Source organism: Centruroides sculpturatus, unplaced genomic scaffold (assembly GCF_000671375.1).
Source record: "Centruroides sculpturatus isolate CEXI.00-Female unplaced genomic scaffold, Cexi_2.0 scaffold357, whole genome shotgun sequence".
Classification (NCBI taxonomy): domain Eukaryota; kingdom Metazoa; phylum Arthropoda; class Arachnida; order Scorpiones; family Buthidae; genus Centruroides; species Centruroides sculpturatus.
The window spans coordinates 208,943-226,015 of NW_019384703.1; the positions used below are offsets into that span (position 1 = coordinate 208,943).

The following is a 17,073-nucleotide window of genomic DNA, read 5'->3' on the forward strand; positions in this document are numbered from 1 at the left end:
CACACTCGGTAAGCAATCCTACAATTTTTTGTTTATAACGTAGTTTATACGGATTATTTTCAAAAAAATATACGTATTTTGGAAATGTTGAGTCGAATTAGTCTAGAATCGATTAATTTTATGAAAGAAAACCTTTCAAACAGCCGTACTCCGTAAACTATGATTCCTACAAAATTGATTCATAAAGAACGGAACGTATCTACCGTCTTATAGGGGGATCTACTGTACAAGGGAAGCGGCGCATCCAATGCGCCGCTTCCCTTGTATTGGAAACGGTGCTTTCCAATGACGGCACGCCACTGCTGAAGTGTATAACTGAAAGAAGTCAAAATAGGAGAAGCTCACTTCCTCTATTTTGACTTTTTTCATAGGCTTCGATTTAAATTCTTCCTTTACTTCTCTTCTCAACATTTTGAGAACATTGAAATGAAATATGGGCAAAATTGTTACAGCTAAAACATTTCATTCCTTTGTCTTTCTCCAGATTTTTACTCATACGGTTTTTTCCGTCATAGTTATAGCAATGCTTTTCATCTCCATAAGAATTATCAGGCTTAATTTTACGTCGTAGCTTCTTGAATCTCACTGTCATTTTAGAATTTTGCTTACGACTTGATTTCATGGTTTCTTAAATTCTAAGCTTTTATCGAAATTCTTTAAAAGTCGTAGCATCATAAAGCTCTGTTTTACTTACTTGCTCATCCTGAATTCCATCGATGATGTATTGTATTACCTCAATAGTAATTTGTGACGAAATTTCAATCATCCGATACATTTATTCCTTATAATTATTACTCTGATGCTTCACTTCCATTGAAAGTTGCTTGTGAATCTTCCTGCTGTTCAATTTTGGAACAAATTCAGCGCAAAGAGCCTCTTTCAATGCTCTCCATGTTTTAGTACAATGTTCATATCGTATGTACTGTACATTCTTGCTGAATCTCTGAGTAATCGTTTTCCGTAAACTATCTTCTGCATACCATTCCAGTTATACATTTCTGCCATGTTTTCGAAATTGCAGATCCACTTAACGTTACCACTTCCCTTCCCTTCGTCACCACTGAACGTTTCAATGAATTCATCAACATCTCTAAAGATAAACATTGCCTTAGAGTACTCCCTTTTATATCGCATAATATACTATCTTCGTCCTTGCCTTCGTCGTAGTCGCTGGCATTTTGGATCAAAAGCGCTGCTACCAATCTTTCCACTAACTCTCTCTCTTGCTACTCATCGTTTTCAATTTTCGTCGTCCTACTTTGATTTTCAGATCAGCACACATAAAACGATAACGGAGGTGAAACTCTTATCTTTAGATACAATAGTCAGTCGTAGTTCTTCGTCATTCACTGTAGCGTCCATAACCCCGCCATCTTGTCTGCATTCTATGTCCCTTCTAAAATTTCTCGTATGAATTTCGTTCCAAATCGCGGACGAGCTATAAAAATTTGTAGGAATAGTAATAGAAAGTACAATAACATATTCTAGCATCTGTCTTCAGTCCTCGCGTCTGAGGCTGTCATCTCCCCTTACTCGTCTTCCTCTTCTGTTCTCCCTCGTCTCATCCACAACCCCTCGTTTATTTTCTTAACAGTTTAAGAATTTGACTTATATAATCATAGATTAAGAGAAAGAAGGTATTTTAAAACTGCCGTAATTTTATCATTTTTTTTTCTCTTCCAATGTCTGACAGGCTTAGCTTATAGAAACAGGTGATCGAGTGACATAGACATTAGTTCATTTATATGTTGTATGAGGAGCCATTATTTCTGATTACCCCAATTTTCCATCTTTTCTTTCTTTATCTATGCAGCGAACGCCGCAACATTTGCAAAACCAGTTTATTGAAGAACATTCTATTGTTTTTATACAATATTCGTTATTTATAAGTACATTTTTCATATTTAAAAACATGTAACAAAAAAATTGCGGTGTTTTTGGGGAATTCGGAACGGATTAATAGAATTTCAATTCATTTCAATGGGAAAAATTAATTTGACATACGAGTAATTTGAGTTACGAGTTCTGTCACAGAACGAATTAAACTCGTAAGTCAAGGTACCACCGTATTTTTAAATTTCTTGAATATAACGAGTTTTTAATACTAGATTGTGATCAAATAACAGAATCCATTCAATAAATTATAAAAAAAAGGCCTGCAAAGTGTTGCGTAACTTCCCCCGACAAAAAATATTAAACATTTAGCACAAAAATAAAATTGCGTGTGACGCCATCCGTTACGATATTTTGTTAAAAAGTAACTTTTATATTATTAATTATTATAAAAACGATAAAAAGTTTAATTTTGAGGTTGAGATGAATTGAATTTTATTTTAAAAAGTTATAAGTGCTAATAACGAGTAAAATTTTCATTAAGTCCAACCCCTGTCCAAGTCCACACGTAACTCCCTGTATCTCCATCCACCTCGACTTTCAATCACCAAAATTCAGTATCATTCATGGCACACAAGTTACCGTGTCAAATTTCGTTTATTAATTGTTGCCCCATCCTGAGATATGAATCGAAATAAACGCCAACACGCGAAAAATTACGCGCACGTTGACGAAATTGCCCCTTTTGACTTTATTTGAGTTCGGGAGGTCTCAAAACGTGGAGATTTGAGACCTTCCAAATATTTTTCCGTGTTAAATACATAGCAAGCAGAAAAGTAAAATGTATTTAAAAGTAGCAATTATTATTAATTTTCGAAATAAAGAGTATAATAATAATAATAAGTGGACTATTAATTCAATTGCCTCTATGTCCTTAATAATATACAGTAACAAAAATAGTATAAAATGTCTACTTAGGACTTATTAAAATTTATTACCGGTGTTTTCGTTTCTGCAAAGAGACAAAGTCTTATTCAGAAAAAACAATGTACAGTAAACAATACTATAAAATTTGTTATAGAACCTTGTTGATGTAAACCTGCTGAAGAGGAACCTTGAGGTCCGAAACACAAATATTGTGTGTACAGGTGAAAAACCAAGTGAAAAATAACGAGTTTTTTCACTTGGTTAACTTGAATAAGACTTCCTCTCTTTGCAGAAACGAAAACACCAGTATAATAAGTCCTAAGAAGACAATAATATAAGAAAAGTAATACTGTACGTGGAATTGTTAGTGTTAATTATCGCCATTCTCAAAATAAATATTTGAATGCAAATGCGATAAAAATTTATTTAACCGGCATTTGAATTCCATATTTTTTTTTTAATTTAAATTTCTTGAAATAAATGTTTTCCTATTAATAATATCACCGAACTATTAAAATATGCGATATATTTTCACTCTTTTTTGTAAAAAATTCGAGTTTAGTTTGAAATCGTAAGATTTCGATTTAGAGATGAACATAAAAAATTGTTCCGCGCGAATTATGAATCTACTAACCGAACCCGAACCTTATCCGTAAGAAAATATTAAATAGAACAATTTTTCAGAGGAAATAAGTTATAAAAATCTTTTGTTTTACTCTTACAAAATGATTCTATCGAATGCTTTTTCAAGTGAGAAAAATTATAAAAATATTATTCATAAATCCCATATACACTCATTAGCCAAATTTATATATGTATACATTTACGGATGTTTATTTATTCAAAAGGCTTACGTCTTTTACATATTATTTTTTATGTTTTGCTTAAGATTTAGTAAATTTATTAATATATTTTTTAGCGAAATTTTTTTTCATGCATTCTTTTTTCATTCGTTTTGCTTCTGAATTTTTTATTTTAATTAATTTATTTTTTGAATCCAGCCGAAATTTGTCCAGTATGATATAGAGATTTTATCGTCACCTTCCCTATTTAAGAACAATCCATACATATATTTTCTCTCATTTTATACATTTTTTACTTCCTTTCCGCGAAACAGTTTGATTTAACTTTTACAGAAGTATAATGAACGATTCGACATTTTGTAACGTTTTGCACTTTTGGATTTATTATTTAATTTCAACTTCATATTAAAAATCTCGTCTACGGTACTTTCTGTAATCCTTCAATAAACAATTACAGTGAAGCCTGGCGTACAATATCCATATTGAAAGTAATTCTTATCGTTGTTCGGTTCAGCGCAAATTTCGGAAGTCAACGAACAGTGTCGCTATACCCAAGTTCGATCGTTTTATCGTTAATCGCGACGAAAGCATCGCTTATAAATAATGCAAATATTAATATTTTTATTGTGACAAATACTTAACACTGATGAAAGACATAATTATGGCCATAAAAATATTTTGTTGCGTACAAAATAAAATACATTCACATAGTTTTAAATAACAAATAATTATTTGAAATTTTAAACGTGACAAGATTACATAAACACTTATTGTAAGGATTAGGGAAAATGTACGAAGTATTTACAACATTTAGAATATCAACAAAATATTTCGTTCGTACATTCTCATCCCAAAATTTTTTCTCAATATATATATATATATAGGCTGTTTAATGATCACAAATACTATTCTCGGAAATCCGTACACCTAAATTTTGTTAAGAGGGCTTATCTTGTTATTTAAAGAAATGGAATACCTGAGATGTGCGTCTTTAGAAGCCGTAGGATAGCGTTCTATTTCCTAAATTCTGGACCATAAAATTCTAATACTGTTATTTTAGAATAGAAATTTTGCAGGGATTTAATTTCGGCCGCACGAAGTTCTTTCGATACTTTCACATTTATAAAACGCGTGGTTTAAAAAGCGTATTTGTAACGAAACTAGGAAGGAGATGGCCGTCCTTTTCGTCTTTTACAAAATTTTAAAAATCTTCCTTATCCGTAAATTTCTAACTGGACGGGTTTTCCGAATATCCATCGAGTAACGAAGAACTATTCTGCGAAACGTTCCGTCGCTCAAAAATCAGTTTCGGCATCCCAGCGGCGTATAAAGCTTCATATTATTATTACTAATAAGGCAAGATAGAAAAACTCTACATAAGCATTTACCTGCCCGATATTCTTTTTACTCTTGCCAAATTATTAACATTTACGTTTTCCAATATTTTTTAAATTTTAATTTCGATAAAAATATTTGTATTACTTAGAAAATTAGAAATATTTATTTAATGCTGCGCTGTTCGGATGGATGGAACTGCTCCGGCATGGTTTTAAGCCCGCGAATGTTAAATATTTCCATTAAGCTACACGTCGCTCGTCTTTAACGTCAGGAAAAAACATAGAAATATTACGAAAGCGGTTAAGAGGTCGGGAGATGTTTTAAACGACCCCGATAATAAATGAGTATTACACAAATCGTATTGGCACGCGCACTTTTTGACTTTCCATCCTATACGTTCTTCAATTACACATTTGTTAGTTAAATTGACTTCTTTGTCCAGGCAATTGCGCCGAATGTGCTCCATTCGACCTAAAATAGAACAAAGAAAACTTTATAATTAATCAGCGAAATATTTTATAAAGTATTCCATAAATATATACTCGAAATTGATTTTATAAACATACGTTATATTTTTACTTTCTACCACTAATAACCGTACTCCAAAAATGCACGTTCAAAATAATTAGTAAGCTTACTTAATAATAGCCGCAGATTAATTAAAAGTGACGCGCGAGCCGTACAAAGTACATTTTTCGTATCAATTCTAATCCGTAGCTATTGCGGTTTCCAGACTTTTTCGACAGAAACTTAGATTTACGTGCAATAAACGGATTAGTTTTCGAGACAAGCTAAGCAAAGGTATTGGAAACCTAGAAGGCTCCCTGGACTCTAAAAGACCCTCGAAAATAAAGTGGACGACGAATAAGAAAGCCGGAAGTCGGGAAATCAGATGCGGATGTTGAAGATTACTGCCGCGGCAGTTCGAACAGAAAAGTCTTTAAATTTGAAGAAGTGTCTTAGCAAACTAAGCGATGCGTTACTCGTATTAGCCAGCCAAATTCCCACCACGGTGAACAATACCTTCGACCGAATCACGTTATCGACAATTTTTTCCCATTTTCTTTAATTGCGTTTTCAAGTAATTATCCTAAGTAAAGATATTATCTTCAGTGCATGTGTTACAATATTTTTTCGACAAAGTGTAAATTTAAATTCTCTCTATCAATCACAAATTGAAATAAATTTATGATAGAAAAATATTTTATAACATATTATACTGAACATATTCAATATCAATATATGACTTCACGGTAAGAGAAGTAAAAGAAAATTGTAATACAGTATTTATGGAAATATCGTAGTTTTTCTATAAGGAAATTAAGGGCATATGTGCTATTTTTTTAAATTACGTACAATAGTGCGTGAGATTATATAATATAAAAATTTTCGCATAATCTTTTAAATTAAATGTAGAATCTCAAACTTACTGTAATCATATTATAGGTTTATAACGATATTCAATCTAAGGTAATAGAGTATTCAGTATGAATTAAACTAACTGCTGGCCCGTATAAACGTAAGTAAACGAAGATAGGGCGTGTACTATACGTAATGTAATCCAACATGGCCGATGCGATGGAAATGCCGATTAAATACAGTCGACAGTACAAAGATTATTCCTTCATCTAATTAATAGTACTGGAGGGCATTTACAACCGCGAGTAACTAACGACGAAGTCTCTTCCAATTAGCTCGATAGTTTTTAAAACGGATCTGCATTAATTTCAAGTTTGAAGAAGAAATCACTGAACCGACAGTTCTTCCACGTCCATATTTCTAGTAAAGGGCTATCAAATATCTCAGCAAACAACTGCGAAAATGCCTTTTCGGTAACATTTTTTGTTACATTCGGAATCGAACGGATTACTTGGCCAGCCGGCAACGTCGCGCCTGGCGAAATACGAGCATAACCTGGTAACAAAAAATGGTCACTTGCCGGTGAATCCGTTCTAAATCAATTATTAATTGAATGACAATCGTTTTAAAATGGTTAAAATAACTGCAAATAATTTGCTGGTATTTAGTGTACGACGCTTCTCTGCCAACGTAATTAACAAGAAAGATAATTAATTAAGTCGTATCCGAATGTATGGTCGATATTCAACCAATTAACATATAACGATGTTTTTCAAACTGTTATTCGGCCATAGTTTTCCGATAGTAAATAGACTAATTCATTTGTATCACTTACTACAAAATAAACATATACGTACAGCAAATTTTAAACAATCGTATTAACACTTTCAAAAATTTTGATGTTAATGCCTTTCGCAAAAATAAACTTATTTAATAAATCGGGTGTGCGTTTTCAAAATGGTCTATGGTATAGGCTAAATACTTACTTCCGACGTTTCGATTTTTAATTAGACTTCTTCACCGGTCTACCTATTGTTCACTAACGATGGAGTCATTCGATCCGACCAGGCCTTAGGAAAATTCCACGATTTTTTACATGGTTTTAAACGAAACGACTTTTTCTGTGAAATATTTAAAATTTTCGACCCGTCTATGTTGGTGGGACGGGTCGTTCTTCGATCTTTTCGGTGATAACCTACTTTTAATACGCCAAACTTCAACTGACAAAATAGGGAACAAAATGGCCATTTTAGAAAGAACTAACTCTAAGGATCCGAGCAGTAGAAGATGTATCCGTATAGGTAGTACGGATGCTCTCCTCCTTATGACCGTTTTCCTGAAATTAAAGTTTTAATATATCGTTAATGCGGGCTTATTTCTATTGCCTATCTTCACTTTTCCTCAAAGTTCCGTTGCTGCTCATCAGGCGGCCAAGTCGATAAGCTCGGAGTAACAGCGTTTTCGCTAATTTTTGTAATTTTTATCAACTTTTACAATTTGTGCTTCTAAAATGCGTCCAAAACGTAATCGTAAATCTAGCAGTGGAGATAGTGCGACACTTCTTGCATTTATTACCGATGAAACTAAACTGGACATTAAAAAACTATCCGTTAGGTGAAAAACCGCGCTTGAAACTGTGGCTTCAAGCGCGTCTTTGCTCCTCTTGAATGACATGATGGATTATTAGCTTCACTTTTGGTACGAATGACTTTGTTGTCTATATTCCCATGGTTTACATGAAATGTTGATTCACTTATTCTTCCAATCAACGTTTGTCCACTTCAGGTGAGTTCTGGACGAAGCTAAACGTCCTCAGTTGAATTATTCAATTATGAAAGGATTTTCTTATGATTTGCACCGCCTTTATTTCCTTCGTCGTATATAATCTCCACACTGTGCATTCAGATAATGGGATATTAGAATATTTCCTTGTCAAATCCTCTATGGAAACTTGTCTGTTTTGGGAAATTAGCGTCGAAAAGGCCATAGTTGCGTGGAAACGAGAGATAAGTTTCTTCGTAAAGCTTTTCCTTTTTCTCGAAAACATTTTATGATTCCCTAGACTGTAAATTCAGATATCTGCAAATCCTGCGCAAAACTGCGTTAAGAGATTCCTTCTTTATACTTTCTATATAATAATGTTCCTGATTGGTTCGGTACTGCTTTATCTCTCTCCATTTTTCACGGATATTAATATAAATTGCTAAAGGTGACTTGTCTTTTACATGCTAGACGGGTGAACGTAAGAAATACTATCAAAAATTTCGGAAAATTCTCCAAAAATACTTTCTGAACAAACTTCATTGCGATGTGCCAAGCGGTTACAAGATTTGCATGTTATATTTTAGTTGTGTAGCTTATTCCGAATTAATGAAATCCAAGATAGTGATTTACTGGAATGAACTTGTTTATTTACAAAAGAAATTATTTATTATTGGTTTAGGGCCAATATTTACTTAAAATTATGAAAGTTTAAATGGTAAACGACGTTCATTGTAAGCGAAGTTGTAAGTACATTGAAGGATCAAACACGAACAATCAGAGGTTGCTCTTTGCACAAATGTACAATACTTTCCAGGTTAGTTTTCGACTTACGACAAAATCTCGGAAACCAACCAAATAGGGGAGTACCTGTCAATTTCCAATTCAAATTGTTAAACGTGACACGTAATTNAATGACGTCACGAGCAGTGTTGGCCAATTAGAAACCAGTTTCAGTGTGTTCGCTGTAAAGCGCTTCTCGAGCGCTGCATAAAGAAACGCGGGGATAGCTCCCTACGAGAATGGATGGAATCGAAGACGGTTGCAGAGCGCGCATACACGCAGACTGCCAAACCCCTAGGGTGCCGATACCGGTCAATGTGAAATACCTCTTTTGTCGCATCACTAGTATATCTCAAAGGACACGACAGGGCTGTTGTAGATTTTAAACGTTTCTCACCATAGCTGTAAAAATCTAAATATGTTAAACTTAATAGTCATTTGTTTTCTAACTAATTTGTTTTAGATCCAAGTGTCCTTAGAAATTTCCAAAATTTACAACTTTTCGGTCACTCTCATCGAACTGGAAAAATTTCTGTCTTTATTACATTAATAATACGAAGAAATAATCTCCACTGTACTCGGCTAGAGATGGTTCGGTTAAGCTTTTGTTTAAGTAAAATTTCGGCTCTTTCATCAGGGTATTGTTTATGTCCCCAATTCCCTAATCGCTTAATTATTTAACTTCTTAAGAAGTAGTAAGTCGAAACCGGTTACTTTGTACTCGAATATTTGTAGTCTCGGGAAAAAAGTGGAAAGACAAATTTTTATGACAAACGGATACATAAATCGTAAATTTAAGGAAAATAAATTCTAGAGCTTTTTTTGTATCTCGTGCGTCTCTCTCATTCATTAAATTTAGTTGTAAATGATACTGTCAAAATAACAGTTAATTTTTTAACATTATATAAGAATTGTACACGTTTTTTTCTACATTCCCTTAGAGATAGGATATACGAAATCATAATATCACTGGTTTGACATTGAAATTCGTGAGTAATATAAAATCGGAGAGCGGAATAAAAATATCAAATATTTTAATGGACTTTTTAAAACTCCCGTCAACTATACAGAACTAGCGTAAAAACATAGAGGAGAAGGTGGTATTATGGAACACTGCGGGTATTATGGAACCACCCCGTTTCGAACTGATAATAAAGGCAAACTGTAGCGGAATATGGCTAAACTGAACTAGGCAGACATCCATAGCAAGGGGAAAACCCGTTTTACTTCAGTTAAACGGTTGTCCGTATTTAATCAGCAAATTTGTTTTTTTCAAAATTCACAAGTTTTGAATGCTAAGTGAATTTAATTATTTTTAAAATATAAATCGCGTAGTTGTAGGTTCACTGGTGCATGTATTCCGTTCCAGAGACTTAGNTACTGTAATCATATTATAGGTTTATAACGATATTCAATCTAAGGTAATAGAGTATTCAGTATGAATTAAACTAACTGCTGGCCCGTATAAACGTAAGTAAACGAAGATAGGGCGTGTACTATACGTAATGTAATCCAACATGGCCGATGCGATGGAAATGCCGATTAAATACAGTCGACAGTACAAAGATTATTCCTTCATCTAATTAATAGTACTGGAGGGCATTTACAACCGCGAGTAACTAACGACGAAGTCTCTTCCAATTAGCTCGATAGTTTTTAAAACGGATCTGCATTAATTTCAAGTTTGAAGAAGAAATCACTGAACCGACAGTTCTTCCACGTCCATATTTCTAGTAAAGGGCTATCAAATATCTCAGCAAACAACTGCGAAAATGCCTTTTCGGTAACATTTTTTGTTACATTCGGAATCGAACGGATTACTTGGCCAGCCGGCAACGTCGCGCCTGGCGAAATACGAGCATAACCTGGTAACAAAAAATGGTCACTTGCCGGTGAATCCGTTCTAAATCAATTATTAATTGAATGACAATCGTTTTAAAATGGTTAAAATAACTGCAAATAATTTGCTGGTATTTAGTGTACGACGCTTCTCTGCCAACGTAATTAACAAGAAAGATAATTAATTAAGTCGTATCCGAATGTATGGTCGATATTCAACCAATTAACATATAACGATGTTTTTCAAACTGTTATTCGGCCATAGTTTTCCGATAGTAAATAGACTAATTCATTTGTATCACTTACTACAAAATAAACATATACGTACAGCAAATTTTAAACAATCGTATTAACACTTTCAAAAATTTTGATGTTAATGCCTTTCGCAAAAATAAACTTATTTAATAAATCGGGTGTGCGTTTTCAAAATGGTCTATGGTATAGGCTAAATACTTACTTCCGACGTTTCGATTTTTAATTAGACTTCTTCACCGGTCTACCTATTGTTCACTAACGATGGAGTCATTCGATCCGACCAGGCCTTAGGAAAATTCCACGATTTTTTACATGGTTTTAAACGAAACGACTTTTTCTGTGAAATATTTAAAATTTTCGACCCGTCTATGTTGGTGGGACGGGTCGTTCTTCGATCTTTTCGGTGATAACCTACTTTTAATACGCCAAACTTCAACTGACAAAATAGGGAACAAAATGGCCATTTTAGAAAGAACTAACTCTAAGGATCCGAGCAGTAGAAGATGTATCCGTATAGGTAGTACGGATGCTCTCCTCCTTATGACCGTTTTCCTGAAATTAAAGTTTTAATATATCGTTAATGCGGGCTTATTTCTATTGCCTATCTTCACTTTTCCTCAAAGTTCCGTTGCTGCTCATCAGGCGGCCAAGTCGATAAGCTCGGAGTAACAGCGTTTTCGCTAATTTTTGTAATTTTTATCAACTTTTACAATTTGTGCTTCTAAAATGCGTCCAAAACGTAATCGTAAATCTAGCAGTGGAGATAGTGCGACACTTCTTGCATTTATTACCGATGAAACTAAACTGGACATTAAAAAACTATCCGTTAGGTGAAAAACCGCGCTTGAAACTGTGGCTTCAAGCGCGTCTTTGCTCCTCTTGAATGACATGATGGATTATTAGCTTCACTTTTGGTACGAATGACTTTGTTGTCTATATTCCCATGGTTTACATGAAATGTTGATTCACTTATTCTTCCAATCAACGTTTGTCCACTTCAGGTGAGTTCTGGACGAAGCTAAACGTCCTCAGTTGAATTATTCAATTATGAAAGGATTTTCTTATGATTTGCACCGCCTTTATTTCCTTCGTCGTATATAATCTCCACACTGTGCATTCAGATAATGGGATATTAGAATATTTCCTTGTCAAATCCTCTATGGAAACTTGTCTGTTTTGGGAAATTAGCGTCGAAAAGGCCATAGTTGCGTGGAAACGAGAGATAAGTTTCTTCGTAAAGCTTTTCCTTTTTCTCGAAAACATTTTATGATTCCCTAGACTGTAAATTCAGATATCTGCAAATCCTGCGCAAAACTGCGTTAAGAGATTCCTTCTTTATACTTTCTATATAATAATGTTCCTGATTGGTTCGGTACTGCTTTATCTCTCTCCATTTTTCACGGATATTAATATAAATTGCTAAAGGTGACTTGTCTTTTACATGCTAGACGGGTGAACGTAAGAAATACTATCAAAAATTTCGGAAAATTCTCCAAAAATACTTTCTGAACAAACTTCATTGCGATGTGCCAAGCGGTTACAAGATTTGCATGTTATATTTTAGTTGTGTAGCTTATTCCGAATTAATGAAATCCAAGATAGTGATTTACTGGAATGAACTTGTTTATTTACAAAAGAAATTATTTATTATTGGTTTAGGGCCAATATTTACTTAAAATTATGAAAGTTTAAATGGTAAACGACGTTCATTGTAAGCGAAGTTGTAAGTACATTGAAGGATCAAACACGAACAATCAGAGGTTGCTCTTTGCACAAATGTACAATACTTTCCAGGTTAGTTTTCGACTTACGACAAAATCTCGGAAACCAACCAAATAGGGGAGTACCTGTCAATTTCCAATTCAAATTGTTAAACGTGACACGTAATTCTTGAAAAGCGGGTTATTTTCCAAACAAGTTGCAAATATTAACGAGATAAAAGAGAAAAAGAAGTCTGTTGGTTCGCTTTAAAACATTTCTAAGAAATTGAGCGGTAAAACCCGAAAGAAGACACCTAAAATTTAAGCTAAAAACAAATTCGTACCTTGTAAAATACAAATCCTAAGCGCTTTTTAAAACATATTATGCCGTATTTTCGCGGAATAACCGACATTCCACATATAAAGGGGGAAACCAGTATGCCGGAAACCCCGGATTCACCAGCATGCCAGTTAAACTGAGAATACAATATAAAATTAATCAGATATAAACAAAATTAGTTGTTAAACAAATGTTAAAAAAATTATACCGAGTACAATAATATATAATATCATTGCATTTTGACCGACGTAAAATCAGGGAGTTTTCGTTTACAAGACAATAATAGCGACTTATTGATAGTATTTGTAGTAGATAGTCATTGACTATCTTCCCCGATGATCCTAAACTAACACCTTTCTCTCAAATTTTACAGAAAGCCGATGTTTATCAATTTAAGTTGAGATAATTTACGTCACGTTTCTTAAATTTAATATGTTTATTTTTGCATTTTTCAATCGAATTGCAATAACATAAAAAACACTTTCGGAATTCCACGAGTATTTTACGTCGTCAGAAAAAAGGCAAAAGAGAGAAATTAAACGTGTAATCGTAGTTTTAATGTAATGCTGACAGCTTCACAGTTTTAGAATTGAAATTCGTTCGTTGTTACCTGACGTAAGGTCCCTTTAATCTCTCCTTTTTTTTTAATTAATGCGCCCTCTAAACAGGGATGTATAACCTCACACCGGCATGCCAATTTTTATCATATTGAAATATCTGATTTCCTAGACTCCCCCGGATAGACCGCCATGCCGGACAATCCGCGAAAATACGGTAATAGCTTGTACAACATACTCAGTTTGGATCAGTTTAACGTCGATGCACGAAGAACCTAATATTTCACAGATCAAATGTTAAACTATAATAAAGTAGCAGGTAGGCCCGGCGTTGCTCGGGCAAAAATAACGATAGCGAAGATTAAGATTATTACGTTACAGTCAACCTTACCCGTTTTCACAGAATGCAAGAATTAGGTCTCCCGTTTCCAGACTAATTAGAGAATTTTTAGATGGGTCTAAAAATATGTTCGATTTCCCGCAAAAACGAAAAAAACTGCATCTGCATCTTGCACGTCGCTTTCTCTTAGCAATTCCATTGTTACTTAACAATTCCATTGTTGATGGAAGTGTTAAGCCTCCTGTCCCTCTCCCCGTGGGGAGGAATTTCGAAAAATCTCTTCTTATTGTGCGTTCTCGTGACGTACCCTAACTGTGTACCAAATTTCAACTTTCAACTCCTAACCGTTTGGACACTGCGCTGATTATTATTATTATCAACTCGTCTCGATTATATATATAGATAAGTCATAATATTAAGTTTTACATATCTGGTCGTGAAACAAGAAATTCAACAAACACCAGTTATTTTTGAGCGGGTGTACAGTACCAGAACATGCTTGACAGATACGATGTTTGTACTATACAGACGTTGGAAGTGTCTATATCGTGAAGCACTTGTAGTGAAACGGAATGCAAAGCGAAACCAACGATTAATAAGTACAGGTAACCCCCGTATTACACGGCACTTCTATAGCACGGATTCGCTCTAACACGGTTCGAGAATTGGTACCATCCCCCGTATAACACGGTACTTGTATAGCACGGATTCACTCTGACACGGTTCGAGAATTGGGTAAAACGCTCGTACAACAGGAAATGTAATAAATTTTTACATACTTAAGTAATAATAGTTCACGAAAATTATTATTTTCGTGAACTATTAGTACTTAAGTATGTAAATTTTCTCTTCTCGCCTTCTGTCGATACACGTGGTCCTTCTCGAAACTTGTTTCAATGTTGCCAGATCGCGACGCTTCTGCTTCTGATGTTGCCGAATGTTTTTCCCTTATTCCATACTTGCTTTATTCTTCATAAGTGCTTAGCACCATATAAGGAAATTTATAAAGACCTTTTAACTAGAAGCAAGCAATCTAAAATTACATACATTTTGCAAAAGGTAAAGCATGGATCTGAAGATAATGCAGAAAAATGCTCAGAGGATAAGGATAACTTGCCAAAAAGAAAACGCTCTCGGTTAATTAATAGTGTTTTTAGTGATGACGAAGAAAACATTGTTTAATTTATATTAATATGTATCACTTAAAAAAATTTTAATGAAGATATTTATCTTAATTATGAAAATATACTAGCATGTTTTTTAATTTTTGGAACCTAACCCTCCTTTTCGTATTAGTTCTTTGTTTCGTATAACACGGATTCGCATAACACGGCAATTTTTTGGAACGTAACTACCGTGTTATACGGGGGTTACCTGTATTACACTTTTTGTAAAAAGAACATTGCTTTCAAATACGTAAAACTAATGTCACTAGTTTAAGACGAATCTAATTATATTTCTTCGTAAAAGCTTTTCAATTTAAACGTGTATCACTCGTTTTTTTTTGCCAAAATCAGAATACATTCGGAATATCGAATTCCGTGCGAACTTTGTTTATCTCGACAAAATTAATGCAAACGAAATTCATGTGTCTACTTTTTCATGTATCAATAATTACAATTTTAATTGTTTGTCGTTATATTTCATCCTCGCAAAATTCTCGATATTAACCGAATTCATTTTTCTTTAAATCTTTCGATTACAAAAATACAGAAAATGAAAAAGTCAAGTAACATTTTGCGAGTAGATATTGTACGAACTGGATAATTTTACTAATCCAAAAACATTCCAAATAAAAAACAATGAAAAAGAAAAAGCCAATTTACGGCAAACATTTCTTTATTTTAACACTAAAATTACCTCAAACTAATATTTTAAATATAATTATAATGCCCTTTTTTATTTACAGAATAAATTGAAGCGTTTATTTTTAACTTGTCACATGCCGTCCTATACAAGAGTTTGTTTGTCGATTAATGAAAAATTTTAACAAGCTTAAAACCCGTTTTTAGCCCGTTAAAATCTTTCATTAATACTAAAAGCATTTTTACGTAGAATAAGGACAAAGGACACTAAAGGTAAGGAGGACAAAGTTTGAAAAAATCATATATAAACATTGTTGAAAATTAAATAAAGTTAAGATGGATTACAGAAAATGATTAATTTCACAGTAGAGACTGTGCAAAAATTATATCTTTGTATTAATTAATATTAACAAATCTAAGACATGATGTTTCGTAATGGAGAGTGATAAAAAAAAAGTGGTATATTAAGCATAACTTGGACGAAGTAGTAGATGAATATACATGAGTTATTTGGGAGTAGTTTCTCAATCGAATGGAGGACTTTCTAAGCATCTAAATCATATTGTTATTAAAGCGAATGTTGGTAGAGATAAGATTATTCGGGTATGTAAATCTGGTAGATTAAAGTGTGGTCGAATAAGGTGAAATTATTTGAAGCTTTATTTCAATCGTCAATATTTTATGGCTCGGCGATTTCAGTCTTCTCCTGGTCATAATAAAATTCAATTGAATGGCATTTTCTCTTTAAGTGCCTCTATTCCTTAAACAGATGGATTCCCTCATATAAGCCATTTTCGAGTGAGATCTCGCGAGATAATTGGGCCACGTTTCAATGAAAACCAGGCTCTATCACTGTCACTCTACCATAAGACTATTATTACTTACCTGCTCTATTGGCGAAGTGTGGATGATTTTACTACGATATTCGAAATTTACCAGCTTTACCAATACCTTCTGTTCAAAATATAACTGAAAGTATATCTAGTGTACCATCTATAAAGTTTTTGTGCAATGTTTTCATCATGTTTGTTAGGGTGTACGTTGATATAAGCTTTCAAAATAGTACAGATATTTAAAGATATCAGGCTACGTTAAACATTTTAGAAAATTTGAAGGATATGTTAAATTCTCTGATGGTTGTAATTTATCTTTAAAAAATTGCAAATTTTTTTATTAAATTTAAAATAAAAAATAATAATTCTAATTACTTTAAAAATATTTTATTTTGCCAACTTTGGTTAATTTTAATGAAAAGTAAAAATGTTCAAGCTAGTAAAAGATATTAAAATTTTAAAAAATTACAGCAATGCTAAAACTTGTCTTTTTGTTTAATATGTATTAAAATGTAGTAAATTAAATTAAAAATTTATTTTGTTATTTAGTGTGTTACAGTGAAGATAGGAGAAGATGCCATCATAGCATGAAGAAAAATG

At 33.4% G+C, this 17,073-nt stretch overlaps 1 protein-coding gene across 1 annotated transcript in view; it reads right to left on the reverse strand.

The window, feature by feature from the left end:
* Positions 1-3,643: 3,643 nt before the first annotated feature.
* Positions 3,644-17,073, reverse strand: part of LOC111627614 — a 70,816-nt gene continuing 57,386 nt past the window's right edge. The window contains exon 4 of the mRNA XM_023371202.1: positions 3,644-5,372. Within this exon, the coding sequence (XP_023226970.1) occupies positions 5,146-5,372 (227 nt within the window). The 3' untranslated portion in view covers positions 3,644-5,145. The remainder of the gene's footprint in view (positions 5,373-17,073) is intronic.